The sequence below is a fragment of the Gopherus flavomarginatus genome, chromosome 8, assembly GCF_025201925.1.
Source record: "Gopherus flavomarginatus isolate rGopFla2 chromosome 8, rGopFla2.mat.asm, whole genome shotgun sequence".
Lineage (NCBI taxonomy): Eukaryota > Metazoa > Chordata > Testudines > Testudinidae > Gopherus > Gopherus flavomarginatus.
The window spans coordinates 10,550,797-10,568,780 of record NC_066624.1 but is presented as its reverse complement, the minus strand read 5'-3'; the positions used below and the strand labels follow the sequence as shown (position 1 = coordinate 10,568,780).

The following is a 17,984-nucleotide window of genomic DNA, read 5'->3' as shown; positions in this document are numbered from 1 at the left end:
ATCCCACTGCAAATTACTGAACATTGCATACGAATGGGAAAGTGAGCAATCACAATGGAAAAGCACAGAAGACACATTACCAAACATACATTGTTCATTGATTTTGACAGTTAGAGTTTGGTTTTAAATAGTTTATGATGAAAATTCACAATGCACTGGTAAATGTAGTATAGCATCTTTTGTAAAAAAACAATCATGTCTTAGTAATCGGATACCTCTCTACAGAATTGTTTCTTCAATTAAATCTTTGCGGAGAGGTTCTGGGTCAGATATGAAGAAATGCAGACGACTGAGGTTTAGGGTGACCAGACAGCAAGTGTGAAAAATCGGGACGGGGGGGTAACAGGAGCCTAGATAAGAAAAAGACCCAAAAATCGGGACTGTCCCTATAAAATCAGGACATCTGGTCACCCTATTAAGGTTCGATCTGGTACCTACCCAGCTGACACACGGATATGGAGTGGTTTCCCTTGGACTATAAAAATTACTTACCTTGTGCTTCCTTTTGGATTTTGTGGAGGGCTTTTCAGCTGCTGCTGTGGGGGACTCTCGAGATTGTCGCCTGTGCTTCACATTTGCCTCTCGTGGTTCAGTTTTCACAGTCACTGTCTCACAAGGCTCTTGTCCAGGTATTCTAGAGAGTAAACTAAGATCTATTTTCACCCAGAGGGATTTGAGTTCTTCATATTCCCTCAGTGGGGACAGAAGTTCATTTTGCACAATTGGGATGGGTGAAAAGAGTTGTTCCTCTAAATCATTGCTGGTCTGGTCTATTGATGTGTTGCTGCTGTTGCTAGTTAAACTACTTACGCTGAGGATGTTGTTACTGGAGTCCTTTACTTTGATGCCATTGGCAGGCCCACTGAAAGCTGGTAATATTTTAGCCTGCAGGCTCTCTTCCTGGTCTGTGTTTGAATCAGAAGTGGACGAATCGGTTTCAATAAATTCACGGGATTTTGGGACAGTTTTGCTAGGGCCTCTGTACTTTTTCTTCTCAGAAGCAAGTCCTGTGCTAGTCCTTGGTTCTTTTCTTGGAGCTGTCTTTCCAGCTGCTGCTTTTGTGCGAACCTTTGGTTGCTCTGGTGGTTCCTGTGTATCTTTTTCTTTGGGAGTGTTGCTCGTATTATTTGGTTTGGGCCAGTTATACTCTTCTACACTGGAAGTCCTTTCTACCTTTTTGGGTTGCTTTTTCCCAGGAGTCCTTTGTGAATTTGGTTCATTATGAGCTGGTGACTTCTGCTTGGAGCTTTTTGCCTCTGGAGTTTTCTGGGCAACTCGTGGTTTGGCTTTCTCCCGGATGGGACTACGGATGGCCCTGTCTTTGGAATCGGTCTGGGGCAGACTGTTATTAAGCTTCCCTTTGTTTTGTCCTTCAGTCTGTTGGCTGCTTTGAGACTGAGAACTGTTCTCACTATGAGTCTCATTTTGGTTGTTGATAATGGTTTTGTTATGGGGATTCACTTTATTTAGCCATTTATCCAGCTGCCACTTGTTTGTTGAGGGAGGTTCAGGCTAGATCGAAGAATGATAGAGAACAAATCTTAGAGAAGCAATGCATTTTAGTTTAAACCACAACTACATTTTTAACACAGCCTTTTTATTTCAGTCAACCAGTGGTTATTGCTACTTTTACTATAGTATTTATGGTTAATTAGGCTTCCTTATCTAGTTTACAACGTGGCCCTGGAGAAATTTAATACAATGAAAAAGTTAACCAGGTCCCTGAAGATGTATTTTTTGTCATGTTGCCTTTCCTTAGTCCCAGACAAATACTATGCCAATAAAATCTTCTCTGGTACTGTGCAAAAATCTAAATATTTCTCTGAAGTAACTGAAATGTGGACCAGAAGGTTTTCCTCAAAGCTAAAATGAGTTTGTGGATCATGTGTTTGATAGTATAAAGGGAGAAGAAAGCAAACAACAGTAAACAGAATAGGACTTCTATGTTTTCTGAAGGATAAAAGGATTTGGCTTTCAGTGACAAGGCTTTTTCCTGGGAGTGTGCTGGGAGAAGGGGCTTGAATTCATAGCTTTACCTCTGGAGTTGCGCTGCGTGACTCTTCGTTACACTCACTATCACTGGAGCTGCTTTCACTGTCAGAATCGGACTCGGAGCTGCTCTCGGACTCACTGGAGCTCCCAGAGCCTCCGCTGGAATGTGCTAAAACTGCATTGTGGGCTGTCTGCAAAGGAAGGCCACTGTGGGGAAAGACAGATGTTCAGTTGAAAATGCTATTTGACCAATTTTTTTATTTTAAAAGTCTAACCTAGGAAAACTGATGGTGATGACCTTGGTACTTTCTGTACTCACTTCATTTTGACTCCACAAAGTCTCAAATAGGAATTTTGCTCAGTAAGGACTGAAAGATCCAGCCACCATTTGTAAATACTTTGGATTTATGCTTCATGGGACACATTTATGATGCTGTTAATAATAAATAATGATAATAACAACAACCCAATGAGAAACAGCTTAGTGCCACAAACCTGAGCTTATTAGCGTGACGGTTGCAAAAACTAACGCTCATACTTAAATAACGTACAAACGCAAAAAATGGTCTCTTCATTTTTTGTCAGTACATTTATAATTGATGTCCAAATGAGAGACATTAGGCAACTAATATTGGACATAATGCTTTATTTTAAATGAACGCTTTACACTGTAGGATACAAAAGCTACATATTTATGACAACCCTCCAGAGGTTCCACGGAGTCTTTATTTGTAGGTTTTTCCACCATTGCTTGTGACCATGTAGTAAGGACATGGAGCTCCTGTTGGAAATGAACATTCCTAGAGCACTTACTTTTCAGCACTCCCCCACTCCCCTTCCAATTTATGAAAAGACCTTCTGGTGTCATCTTTTTCAGCATTTATTTTAACACCAAGGGGTGTAAAGGAACCCCGTTTTTAGTATTATGGAAGTTTGCCAATGAGAGCCTTTAAAAACTCATTTTTAATTTTCAGATTGTTCTCAGAGAGATAACCATAAGATTTTATGTCTGTTTAACTGATCTATACTGCAGCTGATTGATTTTAAATTTGGTGAAGCTGACAAAGCAAAGTGCTTGAAAACTGACACAATTTGCTAGTACTCCTTTATGGGTATCCAATACTTCACCTTAATATATCAGATGATGTGTGAATCCCAAACAGACACATCTTTGCAAGCCTAGGAGTTTTCTGTGAGCAATAATCCTTATTTTACCCTCTCTTAAATTTCTAGTCTCCTTTTTTCCAAGGACTCCAGCCATGTATGGAAGTGCTCTCCCTGACCCCAATCAAACCAGGTCAGTGTAGGTGAGTACATGAGGAACCCTCACAAGGAAGATGCAGTAACCAATCCACTTGGACGGGGTGAGGTCCATAAAAATTCTTTGTCTGATTCCATTCCATTATATTCGGTGGAAATGTTGCCCCTGACTTCAGTGGCAGCCATATCTACCCCTTAATTCTTCCCTCTTTCTAACTTACTTTCTCTTTCCACCCATGTACTTAGCTGTTTGTACACCCAATACGTCACCCCATGGCTGGGAAGGTAATTATCTCTTTAAGCATTGCAATGTCCCTCCCCTCTCACCACTAGTGGGAGTGGAAAAGTCTGCTCACAGCATGCCCTCCCATCCTTAAAAAGATTCCTCTTCTAATCTAAACATTAATGATTACCTCTCAAGTGAACTATGCAGATGAAAAGGGCCCTTCTTGGACAGGAAAGAAAAACATTCCAAATGAAGTTGTAACTTGCAAGTTTCAAGCATGCTAGCAACATGGCTAATTTAACGATGCATGTAATAAACGAACATGTATGTGCACCACTCCCCTCTGTTGGATGAAATCAGAACAGTCGAGATTTGCATTACAGCTCCTTTTTTAATAGCTAGTGCAGATTCTCCTTTGGATCTAGAGATAGAGATTGATGCTTTCTGGAACTGAAGGGTCTAATCATCTATCCCTGACATAGCCGTTAAGGCTTGAGTAGCCACAGTTTCCAGTATAGCAGCAACCATCAAATTCCTAAGTGATCATGAACTTATCACAATATTAACAAATTGTTTCTCACTTGTCACTGACCCAGGTATGAGCACCAAACTTTACTCACTTTGGCCCTTATTTGGGAAAGCATCCCTAGTCAGGAAAAGTGCTTATTCCTGTTGAAGTCAAGGTGACTTAAGCCCATGCTTATAGTTAAGAACACGTTAAAAGTACTTTGCTGAATTGAGGCCTAAGAATGGAGGTTCCAGAAATGCAGGATGAAAGTCTGATCAGGTATCCGCTCTGCCATTTTAATAGTTTTGTTATATTTACAAATGTGTCTTATGTCCACTGACAAAACATCTGGGTGCTTTGTGGTTCATTATCAAACAAACTATTCACTTGGGTAGTGACAGATCCCTAACTTTAGTTGCTCATTAAATGCACAAAAGTATTTTTAAAAACCCAACCAAAAATCCAGCCAAACCAAACCCAACCCAGGAAATTTCACTCCAATAAATTAATAGTAGAACCGGTGAAAAAAAATAAAATCACAAGAACATTTTTACCCACCAGAAAAAAAAAATGGGTTAACCAACATCAAAATTTTAGGAATATGGTGATTTTGACCATTTTTTAATGACTTTTTTGGGCATTACTGAATTTGAAAATGAATTAGACATTTTGTGCTTCATTTCAATTTTTGCAAACTCCAAAATTCCAGTTTTCCTTTTCAGTTTTGGGATTTTGTTTTGGGGAGGGGGACGTTCCCTCTTGTGACAAAAATTAATTTTTCAATTTTTTCCCCTGCTTTCTAACTAGTAAAATACAGAAAACAGTAAGAAAGTGTTGGAATATGAGGAAAAACCTGCTTTCCAACTAGAAAAAGGGGGAAACAGTAAAAATGGGTGACAACTAGGTTTTTCCCACCACATCACACTTTCCACCTTTCCCCCTGCTTTCCAGCAGAAATAAGGTAAGAAAAGGGAGAGAAAAGGGGACAAATCCATGAAAATCTCAAAACTGAATGGGAAAACCAAAATTTTTCAGTCTCCAAAAATCAAAATAAACCACAAAATGTTGACATGTCCATGTGATAATAAATACTTTCATCTGAAAAAGTCAAAATGTTTTGGATTGACATTTCTGAATTGAAAATTTTTAGAACTTTTTGTTTTGTGAAAAGTTTCAGTATTTCAAATTTTCATCCCCATTCAGGATGGAAACAAATGTTGAAACCTCACAATTTTCTGACCTGCTGGTATAATTGGCCAGATATATTTATGAGGAAATATGGAAGCTTTATGTGATGATCTTAGGGTTCCCAAATATGGTTCTGATTGAATGACATAGAGCAAATGAAATAATAAAATAATAATAATAATACCTTGCTTTTATCTAGTGTTTTTCCTCTGTAGAGATCAAAGTGCATTACCCAGGAGATAAGCACCATTATCCCCATTTTACAGATGGGGAAACTGAGGCATAGGGAGTTGACATGACTTGCCCAAGGTCAATCAGCTGGCCAATGGCCAAATCAGAATTATAGTCCATGTCTCCCGAGTCTCAGGTCTGTGCTCTACACCTTAGAAATGCTCTGTTGATGGCAGCGGAAAGTTCACTCTATTTTATATCTGATATAATGGATAAAAACTCCTACAATGGATCAAAATGGAAGAGGCTGGTCTCTCAGTCGCCAGATCTCAGATCATTCAGGCCTTTAAACGTAACCTATACTGTGAAGTGTATTTGGAAGTGAATAGGTACTGTAGCCAGTACGTGCACATCTAAGACATGTACGTGAGGTCTGTAACTGTGACAAGAAACTCAAAGAGCAAGAACAAAACCATGGAAATAGATGTCAGACCCAACCTGGCCTTATTTTCTTTCTTGTTGCACACCGTTCCCAGAGAAGATCTCATGGGTGAAACGTTACTGAATAACATAGCTGGGCAAGCTTGCAGGAGGGACTGAACAGACTCAAAATAATGTTTTTTCTTACAAAACAACAATGAGGTCATATTTGTCTTTAATCTAGGCTAATCAGATTATGCCTTGGCTACATCAGGCTGTTTGATGCTGCAGACATCATTACCAAACCAGATTTTTTTTAAAGTAAACGTATTCATTTTTCATCATGTAGTTTGCATTTAAGAGTAAACTTATGCACACAATCAGATAACACCTGAAATGCCTCTCCTAACATCTCACAAAGCTAAAGATAAAGAACATCTTGCATATAGCTCCACGCACAATCACCTTCTAACAATGCTGTTCAGCAGAAGAGAAGAATGTATACAGACCTTTCACACATACAAGTGAATGGGGAAAAAAACCCCTCATTTCCAAGGGTGAGATGAGTTTAATGGAGAGATTATAGTTCCTTTTTAAAAAAATAAAAATAAAAATCTGCCTTTCAGTGAAAAAATATTGGTTAGTTTGATCTCTCCCCTGAGGCCACTTTTGGCTCTAAGCCTAGAAAGTGGTTTTCTATAAAGATTCTGGGGCTGATCCTGAAAACATTTAGTCAAGGGAGTAGTGCTTACTTGAGTGGGACTGACTCACGTTGAGTATGGACTGAACAAACTGAGGTTTGCATCTGTAAGAGAAATGCAAAGCAAGCTTTGCTGTGTTGCTAGTTTCCAGCCTCAGAATGCCAGCCCGGATGAGGTTTGAAACTGATTTAAAGCATTAACAGGAAGCAAGCCCTCAGAGTGACTAGAGGAAGCAGAAAGCTTTGGTATTTGGGCCTCTGAGCTGTTGTTTTCCAGTAGATGCTGAGTGTTCCCTCTGTCTCTGAATATTTACAAACTACGTTTCTGTCTCATTGGAACAACAACAACAAAAAAATGCTGCTGCTGCACAAAAGAATGAAACACGGTCTGGGCAAAGCACGTGCAAATAAAAGACAGTCAATTACTATTGTTTGTGATTGTAGGCCCCAGGGACCTGCTATGCAGACACAGAGTGAGAGACAGTCCTTGCCCCAAAGAGCTTTCAGTGTGACCAGACAAAGCAAATACTGGAAGTATCATACATCTCTGGCCTTGGAACTGAACCCTGCTCTCTGAAGACCCAGTTGAGTGCCTCTCAAGTTAGCAGGACAATGTGCTTGGTCCTATTTTTCAGTTTATTCTTCCTTTACCACATGATCCTATCCCAGGGGGAGGCAACCTATGGCACATGTGCCAAAGGCGGCACTCGAGCTGATTTTCAGTGGCACTCACACTGCCCGGGTCCTGGCCACCGGTCAGGGGGGCTCTGCATTTTAATTTAATTTTAAATGAAGTTTCTTAAACATTTTAAAAACCTTATTTACTTTACGTACAACAATAGTTCAGTTATATGTTATAGACTTATAGAAAGAGACCTTCTAAAAATGTTAAAATGTATGACTGGCACGCGAAACCTTACATTAGAGTGAATACATGAAGACTCGGCACAGCACTTGTGAAAGGTCGCCGACCCCTGTCCTATCCCAATACTCTGCACTCTAGCTGCACCCTGCAGGGAAGCAGATTGTGAACTGCCTGCACCATGACAAGTGACTGCAGAAGTGGGTTTACTGAGAAGAAACAGACACATCGGGCACAGTGCTGATAAGAGGCTCTTTATGACAGCAGAGGCAGCGCTATAGGTATATGCTCCTAGTCATTGCTACTTACACATTGCAGGCCTGATTCCCTACCTATTCATTCACTCCAGCTCTAAGTGAGACTAATGCCATTGGAGTTACACCCACAGTGTAGCTGACAGCAGGACCAACCCCTCTGACTCCATCTTCTGGCACAGACCATCACGGACACATCTGTGGTTGCCTACCAGAGCAGCTGGCAAGCATGAGGTGTACACAGGTGGTCAATGGATGAAGCACACAGACAGGGACTCTGGAATCAGGTAGGAGGGAAACTGATCTTTGTTGTTGGCCTCCAGCAGCTTTCATCCATTCCTCCCCTGCCAGCCCCATGATCTAGTTTTCTCTTTGTTGGTGCATGTGGGGAAACTCCCTGCCACAAATTTTTACAGCGTATGAGTGTATGACACCTCATGTGTAACTTGATACTCAGCATTGTGGTGGTGAGCACAAAGTACCTGAAAGAAAAGGCCCTATGGAGCAAACCAGGCACCAGCATCTAGAAGTGGGTTACTGGACCAGTTGATCTCAAGGGTCTAAGGCAGAGAGTTGCTGAACTGTCTTGAATGGAAGTTGCAGCTATGCAGCTATCTTAAGACCAGGCCTTAAAATCCACTGCTGCGGTTTCAATCCTGGTGCTACGGCAAAGTTATCCAAAACACCAACATTATTTCTCTGCAATTGGTGCTACAGGTGATCTGCTTAAATTTTTAAATTCCCACTTCCACTTCATCTGTTCTCAAAAGTCACCAATTCATTTTCCAAACACCCATCGAAGCAGCAGCGGAGTTATCATGTGCACGGCTTACTATTCTGCATGGAAAATGTGCAATTCAAACATTCTTTTTTCACCAAGACTGTTCTTATATTATTTTCAACATATCATTTACTCTAATATTTTAATAAATGACTTTCATGACTAAACCTGGTAGTTACAACAAGATAATGTCTGATTCTAAAAATCATTAACCTCTAATATGTGAAATAATCAACTCCATAGTGTGTAAATATATTTATCTTTTAAAAAAGCAGTTGTGTAACTTCACACTACTGTACTGAAACTCCTTAAATGACAAAAATGAGCAACAATGTCTAAGACATCTGCCTACATTTTTCACCTATCACACTTAGCTGCATTAACTCCTGTGAAGAGAATTTAGCTAAGGGTATGTCTATATTACCCGCCAGATCGGCAGGCAGCAATCAATCCAGCAGGGGATCGATTAATCGCGTCTAGTCTAGATGTGATAAATCGACTCCCAAGAGCTCTCCCCTCGACTCCTGTACTCCAGCGCTACGAGAGGCACAGGCAGAGTCGATGGGGGAGCGGCAGCAGTCAACTCACCATGGTGAAGACACCACGGTAAGTCGATCTAAGTATGTCAACTTCAGCTACATTATTCACATAGCTGAAGTTACATAACTTAGATTGATCCCCCTCTCAGTGTAGACCAGGGCTAATTGACTAGAGATTCTACAACGGGTTTATTCACCAAAAGTATTTTTTTTAGGAATCCCAGAGGAGTGATAAACTGACCACTTGTTCAATCATACTCTGTGAAATCAAATGTAAATATCTGAGAAAACAGATTGCTGCTGGAAGTGGGAAAATGTATATGGGACTTGACTAGGGAGTTAATGGTACATCAATGCCAGGAATGAATTTTCACAAGGAGCATTGGGTCTTGGAAGTGACCTAATTGTTGGCAAAGTTGAACCAAAAGAATTAGTAAAAGCAGCAAAGATGCATCCGATGAAGTGGGTATTCACCCACGAAAGCTCATGCTCCAATAGGTCTGTTAGTCTATAAGGTGCCATAGGATTCTTTGCTGCTTTTACAGATCCAGACTAACATGGCTACCCCTCTGACAAAAGAATTAGGACAGATGTTTGTATAGAAGAGAAGACTGTAGATGTGAGAGAAAGGCTGGTCTTATGGTTCAGGGCCCTGGACTGGAATCAGAGAATCTCCCCTCAGTTCCCACTCCAAAAATGGGGATAATAATACTTCTCCTACCCTTTGTCTGACTTTGTCTAGTTAGACCAGTGGTGAGCAACCTGCGGCCCATGGGACGTGCCAGCAGCCGCTTCCCACAACTCCCATTGGCTGGGAACGGCAAATGGCAAACCTTGGCCACTGAGAGCTGCAGGTGGCTGTGCAAATGTAAACAAACTGCCTGGCGGCAAACGGCAAACCTTGGCCATTGAGAGCTGCAGGTGGCTGTGCAAATGTAAACAAACTGTCTGGCGGCCCACCAGCGGATTACTCTGTTTTCGGGTCACATGCGGACCATGGGCCACAGGTTGCCCACCACTGATCTAAACCATAAGCTCTTGGGGGCTATGTTTATGGGCCCCAATCCTGGTTGAGGCCTTTGGACACTATCATAATACAGTAATAATGGGCCAGATTATGATCCCCTTACTCATACTGAGGACTGCCATAACTCTGTAAGCACTTCCCATTTACTCTACTTCGTTCTAGTGGGAGTGATTGAGGAGTAAACCGCTAACCAGAGTAAGAGTTTCAGAATCTTCACCCAAAAAGTCTATCTATAGAGAACAATCGCACAAATCTCACAGATGTTACTTGTGTGAATTCTGTGCAAATGTTTAAGAAAAAGTTTCCTTGGATATTCCAGTAGATAATACTGAGACATCTTGCTGATTAATATTTAGTGTCAGAATTTAATACTGTAACTGTTCAATAATGAAGTTTTATTTTATTTCTATTCCTACCCCATTATCAGAAAGTAATATGATTTTCTAATTTGAAAGGGAGCTGTCACGGTTTTTATAATGAATTGCTCATGTCTGTATCTCCAAACTTATATATGGCATCCATGAGATTTTTTTTTTAAAGGAAGGATCACTCTGAATGATTTGTTCACTGCCTTCTCATTGGTTAGTATTAAATTATTTATTGCCTAGCTGGCTGGACTCAAATCTAAACTTTCAAAGATCAGGCTGACACAGGATTTGAAACCTGTTTTAAGCCCCTATTAAAGTATTAATCAGTACCTAGCCGCAGTGAAATGAAATAAGGTGTGGAAATTGTTGCTTTAGCTAACATTAGTGCATAAGAAGACATCATTTATGACACCTCTGTCAAGCCAAAAAACATGAAGAAGGAAGGCATCTATAATATGCTATTCAGGATGTGGCAGCTGATCTGCCTGGATCAATCCTGAACACTGTAATGCAAATATGAGTTCTGATTTATTTTGAGGAGGAAGATAATTTATAATATGTGGAGTGTAAAAAGTCACACTCTCATTTTATTGTGTTCAAAAGCAACTGTTTTAATCAAAGACTGTTTATAACAAGGCTGATAGAGTTACCGAAACAGATTTTTTTTATTCATATACATAAGGATCTTTTGTACTTTCAGCTTTTAAGACCATAAAAAGGATAGTAAAGATGAAAGAAGTAAAAAGAATGACAGAACTAACTCCTGTGAGCCACAATCTATGTCAAAGCAGAACTAAAGTGATTGACAGCTTGCATTAGTAATGAATAGAGCAGGGAAAAGCTGCCAAGAATCCATAACAAGGTTAAGCCTTCCAATAAAGAATTACATTAGCCACAAATCCTAGGTGGAACTGTGTGTACACATTTGCAGTGTGACTTTAACCACAGTACTGCTCCTACTGCCAACTCTTATCTAGACCTTACTGCTAGTTTTAGTTTTGGTCTGTGATGAGTTCTTGCTCTTAATCATACCTATATTAAAAATATAGACACAACACATCAAATTACCTGGGAAAATACAAACAAACGAAGAAGAAAGTGAATTCTAATATCACAGTCCTAATGGCAACCATAAAAGAGTTTTGAACTATTGCAATCAGAACCGCTCCCCCCTCTCCTTCCAGACTGTTCTTACACATACTTGACATATATAAGGGAATTCTGCACCCCATATCCTTGCTTTGTGCATGCAACTCCCACTAACCTCAGGGCTGGGAAGCTACTTTGAAGGCGTGATATGATCCTGAGAATACAATACCATATAGTCTTCTTAATATGCAAAATCCTTGAATTCACGTGTCAATGGATATTATTTGTTAGATGCCCCAAAGTGCTACTGTTTGGCTGGGATTTAGCAGAACAAGAATGCTGTCACACCATGACACATTAACGTCAAATGGGACCATTTTATTATATAAATATGAACACACAAATTTCCACCACATCAAACTCGATGTATATATTGATACATAGATCTAATTTCTCTTCCTCAGTGTTTGCTGTGGATCTTCTGTGTAAATATATATATTCTAATTCATACACAATAATTCATAATTTAAAGTGAATATAGAGTGTCAGCATGGGTTTAATGCGGCACTTATTATAACAAAGAATCCAAGTATGTTTGTGAGAAAATACACCTCTACTCCGATATAACGTGACCCGATATAACATGAATTTGGATATAAGGCGGTAAAGCAGCGCTCCGGGGGTGTGGGACTGCGCACTCTGGTGGATCAAAGCAAGTCTGATATAATGCGGTTTCACCTATAATGTGGTAAGATTTTTTGGCTCCCGAGGACAGCGTTATATCAGGGTAGAAGTGTACCTTCATTTCCCCTTTTGGGGTGGACATATAATGGCAAACCTTAATTCTACTTCTGTCGCATATGGCCTGAACTTGGACATAAGACTGAAAATCAGCTAAATCGTCCATGCATGCATGTATAGGAACAGCTTCAGATTTCACATGATGCATTTTAATACAGTTAAATATATTTGGGACCGGAACTGAGCTTCTATGACTCAGTGTTAACAGAACTGGGGCCAAGTGTCTATTCTGCCTTAGTGCCAAGGAAATACTAATGGAATAATTCTGTATTTATTGACTGCATTGTGGATTATGATTTTCAATCCCTTTAAGAAGGCAAAAATCCAAAATATACAGTGACAACTATGGAGACAATATGTAGAGTTGGTCAGCATTTTTTACTGAAAAATATTCCCATTGGAAAATATGTTTTCAACAAAATTTTCCTTAGAAACAGCAATTTTGATTAAATAAACACCAAAACTCTGTTTGAATCAACATTTTGAAACAAACCAAAACCTTTTGTTTTGATTTGACTGGTTTAATTTCAGTTTTCCATTTTCAGTTTTTGAATTTGTAGGGGTTTTTCCCCTCTGAATTCTCTCTCTTTTTTGTTTTCCCGAAAGCGGGAAAAGGTTAAAAAAAGTGTGCAAAAATGGGGGGAAAATACTTTTCACACCTACAGACAGAGTGTGTGAGAAAGTTGGATGATTTGGCAATGGAATGTACACTATAGAACGCTTCCAATATTTAAACCATTTTTAAAATCAGAAATTGTATAAAGCTAGAGAGTGAGGTGCTGATTTCTGCACTGCCTTACACCACATATGGTCACTCACACTACATAGATTCTCTGTCCTTTGCAGTGGCCTCTTTGTACTGTTCTGGTGGCACATAACTTCAGAAGCCTACTGCAGAGTTACTCGCCATGGGGAATCTCTGGGTGGCATACAGCCAATGTAGCCATTCCTATGCCGTAGGGGTATGTCGGCCTCTTGCAGGCTGTTGCAGCTGTCACTGTTTAGAAAAGCCCTCAGACTGCCATAAGCTCTGCAGTGACCAAAATGGACCCTTGCTATTCTCAGGATGGGGAAAGGGGGAGACCGTTGTAAACCTGGCCACAATGACGGATTGAGCCCTTAGCAAAGTTGGTGTAAAACACTACCACCATCAGAATCTTCCACACATTTGTAACAGTGGTAGAGTTCTAAACCCATTATGCACAGAGGTAAATGACTATACAAGGTGCTAGGCAGTGGAGGATCAGAGGCTGAATGCAACTGTGCAGTGTTGCTAGCAGTTGTATATTAAAGGAATTAAGGCATAAATAGTGCCACACTTCCCTCAACATGACATTATTATTATGCTGCCTTTGTGGGGAAAGGTGGTCTTGTGGTTATGCATCGGCCGCGGACTTAAAATCTTGGGTTCAATTCCTGGTTCTCCTACAGACTTCCTGTGTGACCTCAAGCAAAATATTTCTGCTCTGTTCTTCAGTTCCCCATTTGTGAAATGGGGAGAACAGGCCTCTCTTTGTTCATAGGGGACTTAGGCGGTGATAGTAAATACATTTATGATTGTCAAGACCATAAATATTATTGATAACAGGGGCCACAGAAGTACAAAGAAATGAATGAAAACACATTAGACCTTAACTTTGCTGGTACTGCTCTTAATTATACATAAGAAGTCACCAATAGCAATAATGAGCAATCATTCTGAAATACTGTTTTCTTTTTTGAAAAAGAAAACAGTATTTCTATGCAAATTATGAATTTGTAGGATACATTCAGACCTCTTTTCAGATGCAGGGACACACACTATACTTCAGGACATGTGAATTAAGTCTCTCATCAAGGAGAAATCTGTCTTGTGAAATATTAATTTAAGCAAATGTTGAAACAAAGGAGTCCTCCTGACAAATTAAAACTGGAGTGAAAAATTCCAACTGGAGTGAAAAAATAAATTTTCTCTATATTTCATATTAACCTCTAATCAGTCTGAAATCTGTTTTTTGCCTAATATGAGCTACTTTTATGGCTGATGATTTTTTTTCATTTGCGTAATAAATCACTTGATTGATAAAAAAAAAGTATTCAAGCTATTTTGAATTAAAGATCATCTTGAAGGACGTGACACTAAAAACAGAGCTAAATCTTTTGGCTGCATCCACTGCTAATTATGACATCCATACACATTATGAACAAGAGGATGTTTCCTCTAATGATAAATAGACCTGAATATCCTTCCCAACATTCACTATAAATCACAAAAGACTATTAATAAGCAGTCAGAAAAAATGACAGTTACTACAAGAATCTGCTCCCATACTTTGCCTAATACTATCAGTGTCATGTTTAAATCTGACATCTTAAATCTTCTACAAGAAAACCCTTTAAGTCAAAAGGCTCAGCTATTTTAAACAGAATTTTCTAGCTCTGTTATTTTGAATGACAGCAAAGGAAATACAGGATCTTTAATCCCGTAACCTTATCTGACTGAAAATCTTGCCTGCCAGCTAATATTTGCAATTCCCATCAACACCAAATTAATGGCCAGATCTTGCAAGATAAAGAGTGGCCATCCTCACTGAAAGGTGGTGAGCACCCTCATGTGCCACTGATATCACTGGGAGTTGAGGATGCCCAGCACCTTGTGTGACTGAGCCCCGAAGGTAAAACGATACAACTAAAAGGATCACATTCCCATAGGCACACTGGGAACCGACTTGAACCCAATCTCACCTCACCTTTCATTTAAGAGGCAAAGACTAATTGTGGTTGACAGGAGTAAAACAGTCTTAACACAGGAGGCCTTATAAAAGTGTTACTGTAATACACTGTACTAACCATGACACTGTGTGCATTTTTAATCCAGACTGAAAGAAACCGGAACGCCAGTCCTCTGGTATGAAAAAAACCAGAGCTAGTTAAAATCTGCCCAGAAAAGAACAGAAAGCAAACATACAAATTCCCCAAAGAGCCAATCAGGAGACAGAGAAAGTCCATTGCTCTGTAAATCTGACGACAGAGTGGGGTTTTGACATTAGGATGCTGACAGACTTCGAAAATATACATTGCCCAATGAGTTTATATAAAACAAAATACCTGGATCAGCCTATAGGGTTAGCTCATTTATATCTGCATTGACCCTGGTCATTACAACCACTGGTTAATCTGTTTTCCTTCTGAATTCTGACATTCTTTCCCCACAAGTGAATGCATCTAAATCACTCATGTATTTATTCCTCAAACCAATGAGTGGCTATTGCATCAATAATGAAAGTTCGAATGCATGGAGGTGGGCAAACCCTGCAGAGACCTAGACTGCCGGAGGAGATGGAAGAAAATAAGCAAGGGAATGCTCTCTCAAACTTCTTATTGTTTTTAACGTGATAATCATGCCTTTAGTAAGGTGCAAATGTGCTTTTCACACATCTGCCCAGGCAACTTCAATCTTTGATACTCCAGCGTAGCAGGGTGGTTAACTGCCTGTTATCTGAGATTTGGGGGTTCTCTTGTTTGTTAATGACGAAAGTCAGAGATGGTGTATGGTTCAGTCAGCAAGAGAAATTGGGAAAAAGTAAACAATTATTTATTTATTTTCTGTATTAATGTATAGATTGTCCTTCTCACAATCTGAACTGTATAGCAGATGTCACAGAGAATGAAACAAAATTAGCCCAAGCTTAGGTTCAATGCTCAAAAGCTGGCCAAAGAAAACCAAAGCTTCCACAAAAATGGAAGGCAGAGCAAAACAATCAAAGGTGGGCTAACCTGAATAGAACAGTCCGGCACCAAGCTGCTATGACAACCCAAGGGGAATTCCGATGGAAGGAGATCAGGAGATTGGGTCTCAAAACCAAGAAGTCTCTGCCCTAGACATCAGACCTCAGTTGTTTTGCAGGGTGTAAGCAGATTGGGGGGAGGCAGGACACAGGGGCATGTACATGCACCCACACACCAACAAGATTACTCTGTGTATCACAAGGACTTGTTCTGCAGAGTTTTGAAGCTCTGTAACGGTTATTGAGGATCTGAGAAGCAATACATGGTTCTTCATACCCTTGGAACAAGTTATCATGACCTTGTACATCCAGTCTGTTATTTCCTTCTTTATTTTTAAAAATGAAACAATCATCAGATGATATTGCCCATATAAATGAGTCACTCAAAAGAAGCTGAGAGAAAATGTGAGGCTCACAGCCTTCGTTTGGTGTAGTGAAAAGAAATCTTTGCAGAGTGCTATTCATTGCATACATTTTCCCAGGCTGAAGTGCAATGTTTGTAGGAATCAGTTGGCATAGAAAGTGGTTCTTTGCACCAGCATACTGGCAAGGGGAGTTTCACATGGCAGAGTTCTGAAGCTGAAAGTTTTACATGATAGTTTTGAAGGTGAAAGGAGTTTTTTTTTTTTAAACCGGGAATTGCAAATCAGGATTTATCATGTAGATTACAGATGGACTCAAGAGCAGCCATTCAGATCCAGGTTTTGAACAACACAGGGTGCAGATCAGGGTTCAGACCCATCCTGAATATAAATTTAAAATAAATGCAATACATGGTAATACCATACATATTACAAGGTGATGGCATCTGTGATGCAGTGTGTTTTGAGTATATGGCGAAATACTGCAGTGATGACGAGCTGGCATCCATGAGTTCAGCGTTGACCTGTCCTCATGCTCAAACTGAGGGTGTCTCTTGTTCCTGAAGCATGTCTGCCTCGCCCTTTTAGATTTTATTCATTATTTATTTTGCTGGGACATGGAAAAATGCACTCCAATCCTTTATTGGCTCTCACTTTCCAAACATCTATTTGTTCTATCTACACTTTAAATGACAACGTGTAGCTCGTTTTGCCACTAACTCTATTCTGTAAATCTAAATAATGATTAATTAATGTGATGGCATATGGAGATCCGGACTCCTGGGTTATATTTCCAGCTAAACACTGGATTCACTGCATGATTACTGGCTAGTCACATAGATCAAAATTTTCCAACTTGGATGCCTCAGATAGCACCTAAATCTAGAGGTAGGTACCATTTTTCAGAGATGGCAAGAACATGCAGCTGCCACTGGTTATATTAGAAGTTGAGGGTGTTCCGCACATCTGAAAATCCACCTGCTTGCCTTCTGTAGATGTTAGCTTAGGTGCCTAACATTAAGCAACCAAGTTTGAAAAAGTCAGCTTTAAATCTCTTTGTGTCTCAGTTTACCCAGCTGCAGAACGGATATTATAAAAATATCTACCTACCTCCTAGGGTGTTTTCATCACCATTATTGTAGCTGTTTCCTTAGCACAACATAACTCGCTGCCAAGCCAGCTCTATGTAGAACGTTCAGATGTCTGACTCATATGATTCCTTTGTGTGATTCATTTATATGGGATACATCTTCTGGGGTTATTTCATTAAAAAAATAAAGAAGAAAATAAAACATTGGATTCACAGGATAAGAACCTGTTCCGCTGGTATGAATAATTACTGAGACCATAAAACTAAAGTGAATGTTTAAAGGGATCTCACTAAGTTGCTACACCATAACCATATTTACAAAACGTATCTGAAGCTAATCACTCTTGCAGTTACAATGGAGTCAAATGATGAACAACAAATTAACAATGGGTTTCTCAGTGGGATTTTATTTTTTCACTGGATGGGGGTTTAGCATCATTCCATAAAAATAAAATCCATGCAGGAGAAATGCAACTACTGTAAGGAAGAGTTTTACCACAAGTAATGAATGGATCTCTTCTGTGTTAGGACATGAACTTACGTAGGAAAAGCTCTCAATGCCTTCAGTGGGGATTTCCC

At 39.8% G+C, this 17,984-nt stretch overlaps 1 protein-coding gene across 2 annotated transcripts in view; it reads right to left on the bottom strand.

Annotated features, from left to right (window-relative positions):
• The window catches only part of AFF2 (ALF transcription elongation factor 2), a 411,852-nt gene that overhangs the window by 46,266 nt on the left and 347,602 nt on the right, over positions 1-17,984 (bottom strand). For both annotated transcript variants that reach the window (XM_050964719.1, XM_050964720.1), the window contains exons 10-11: positions 2,037-2,199; positions 493-1,512 (exon numbers count right to left, since the gene is read on the bottom strand). In XM_050964719.1, coding sequence (XP_050820676.1) covers positions 493-1,512; positions 2,037-2,199 — 1,183 coding nt within the window. The remainder of the gene's footprint in view (positions 1-492; positions 1,513-2,036; positions 2,200-17,984) is intronic.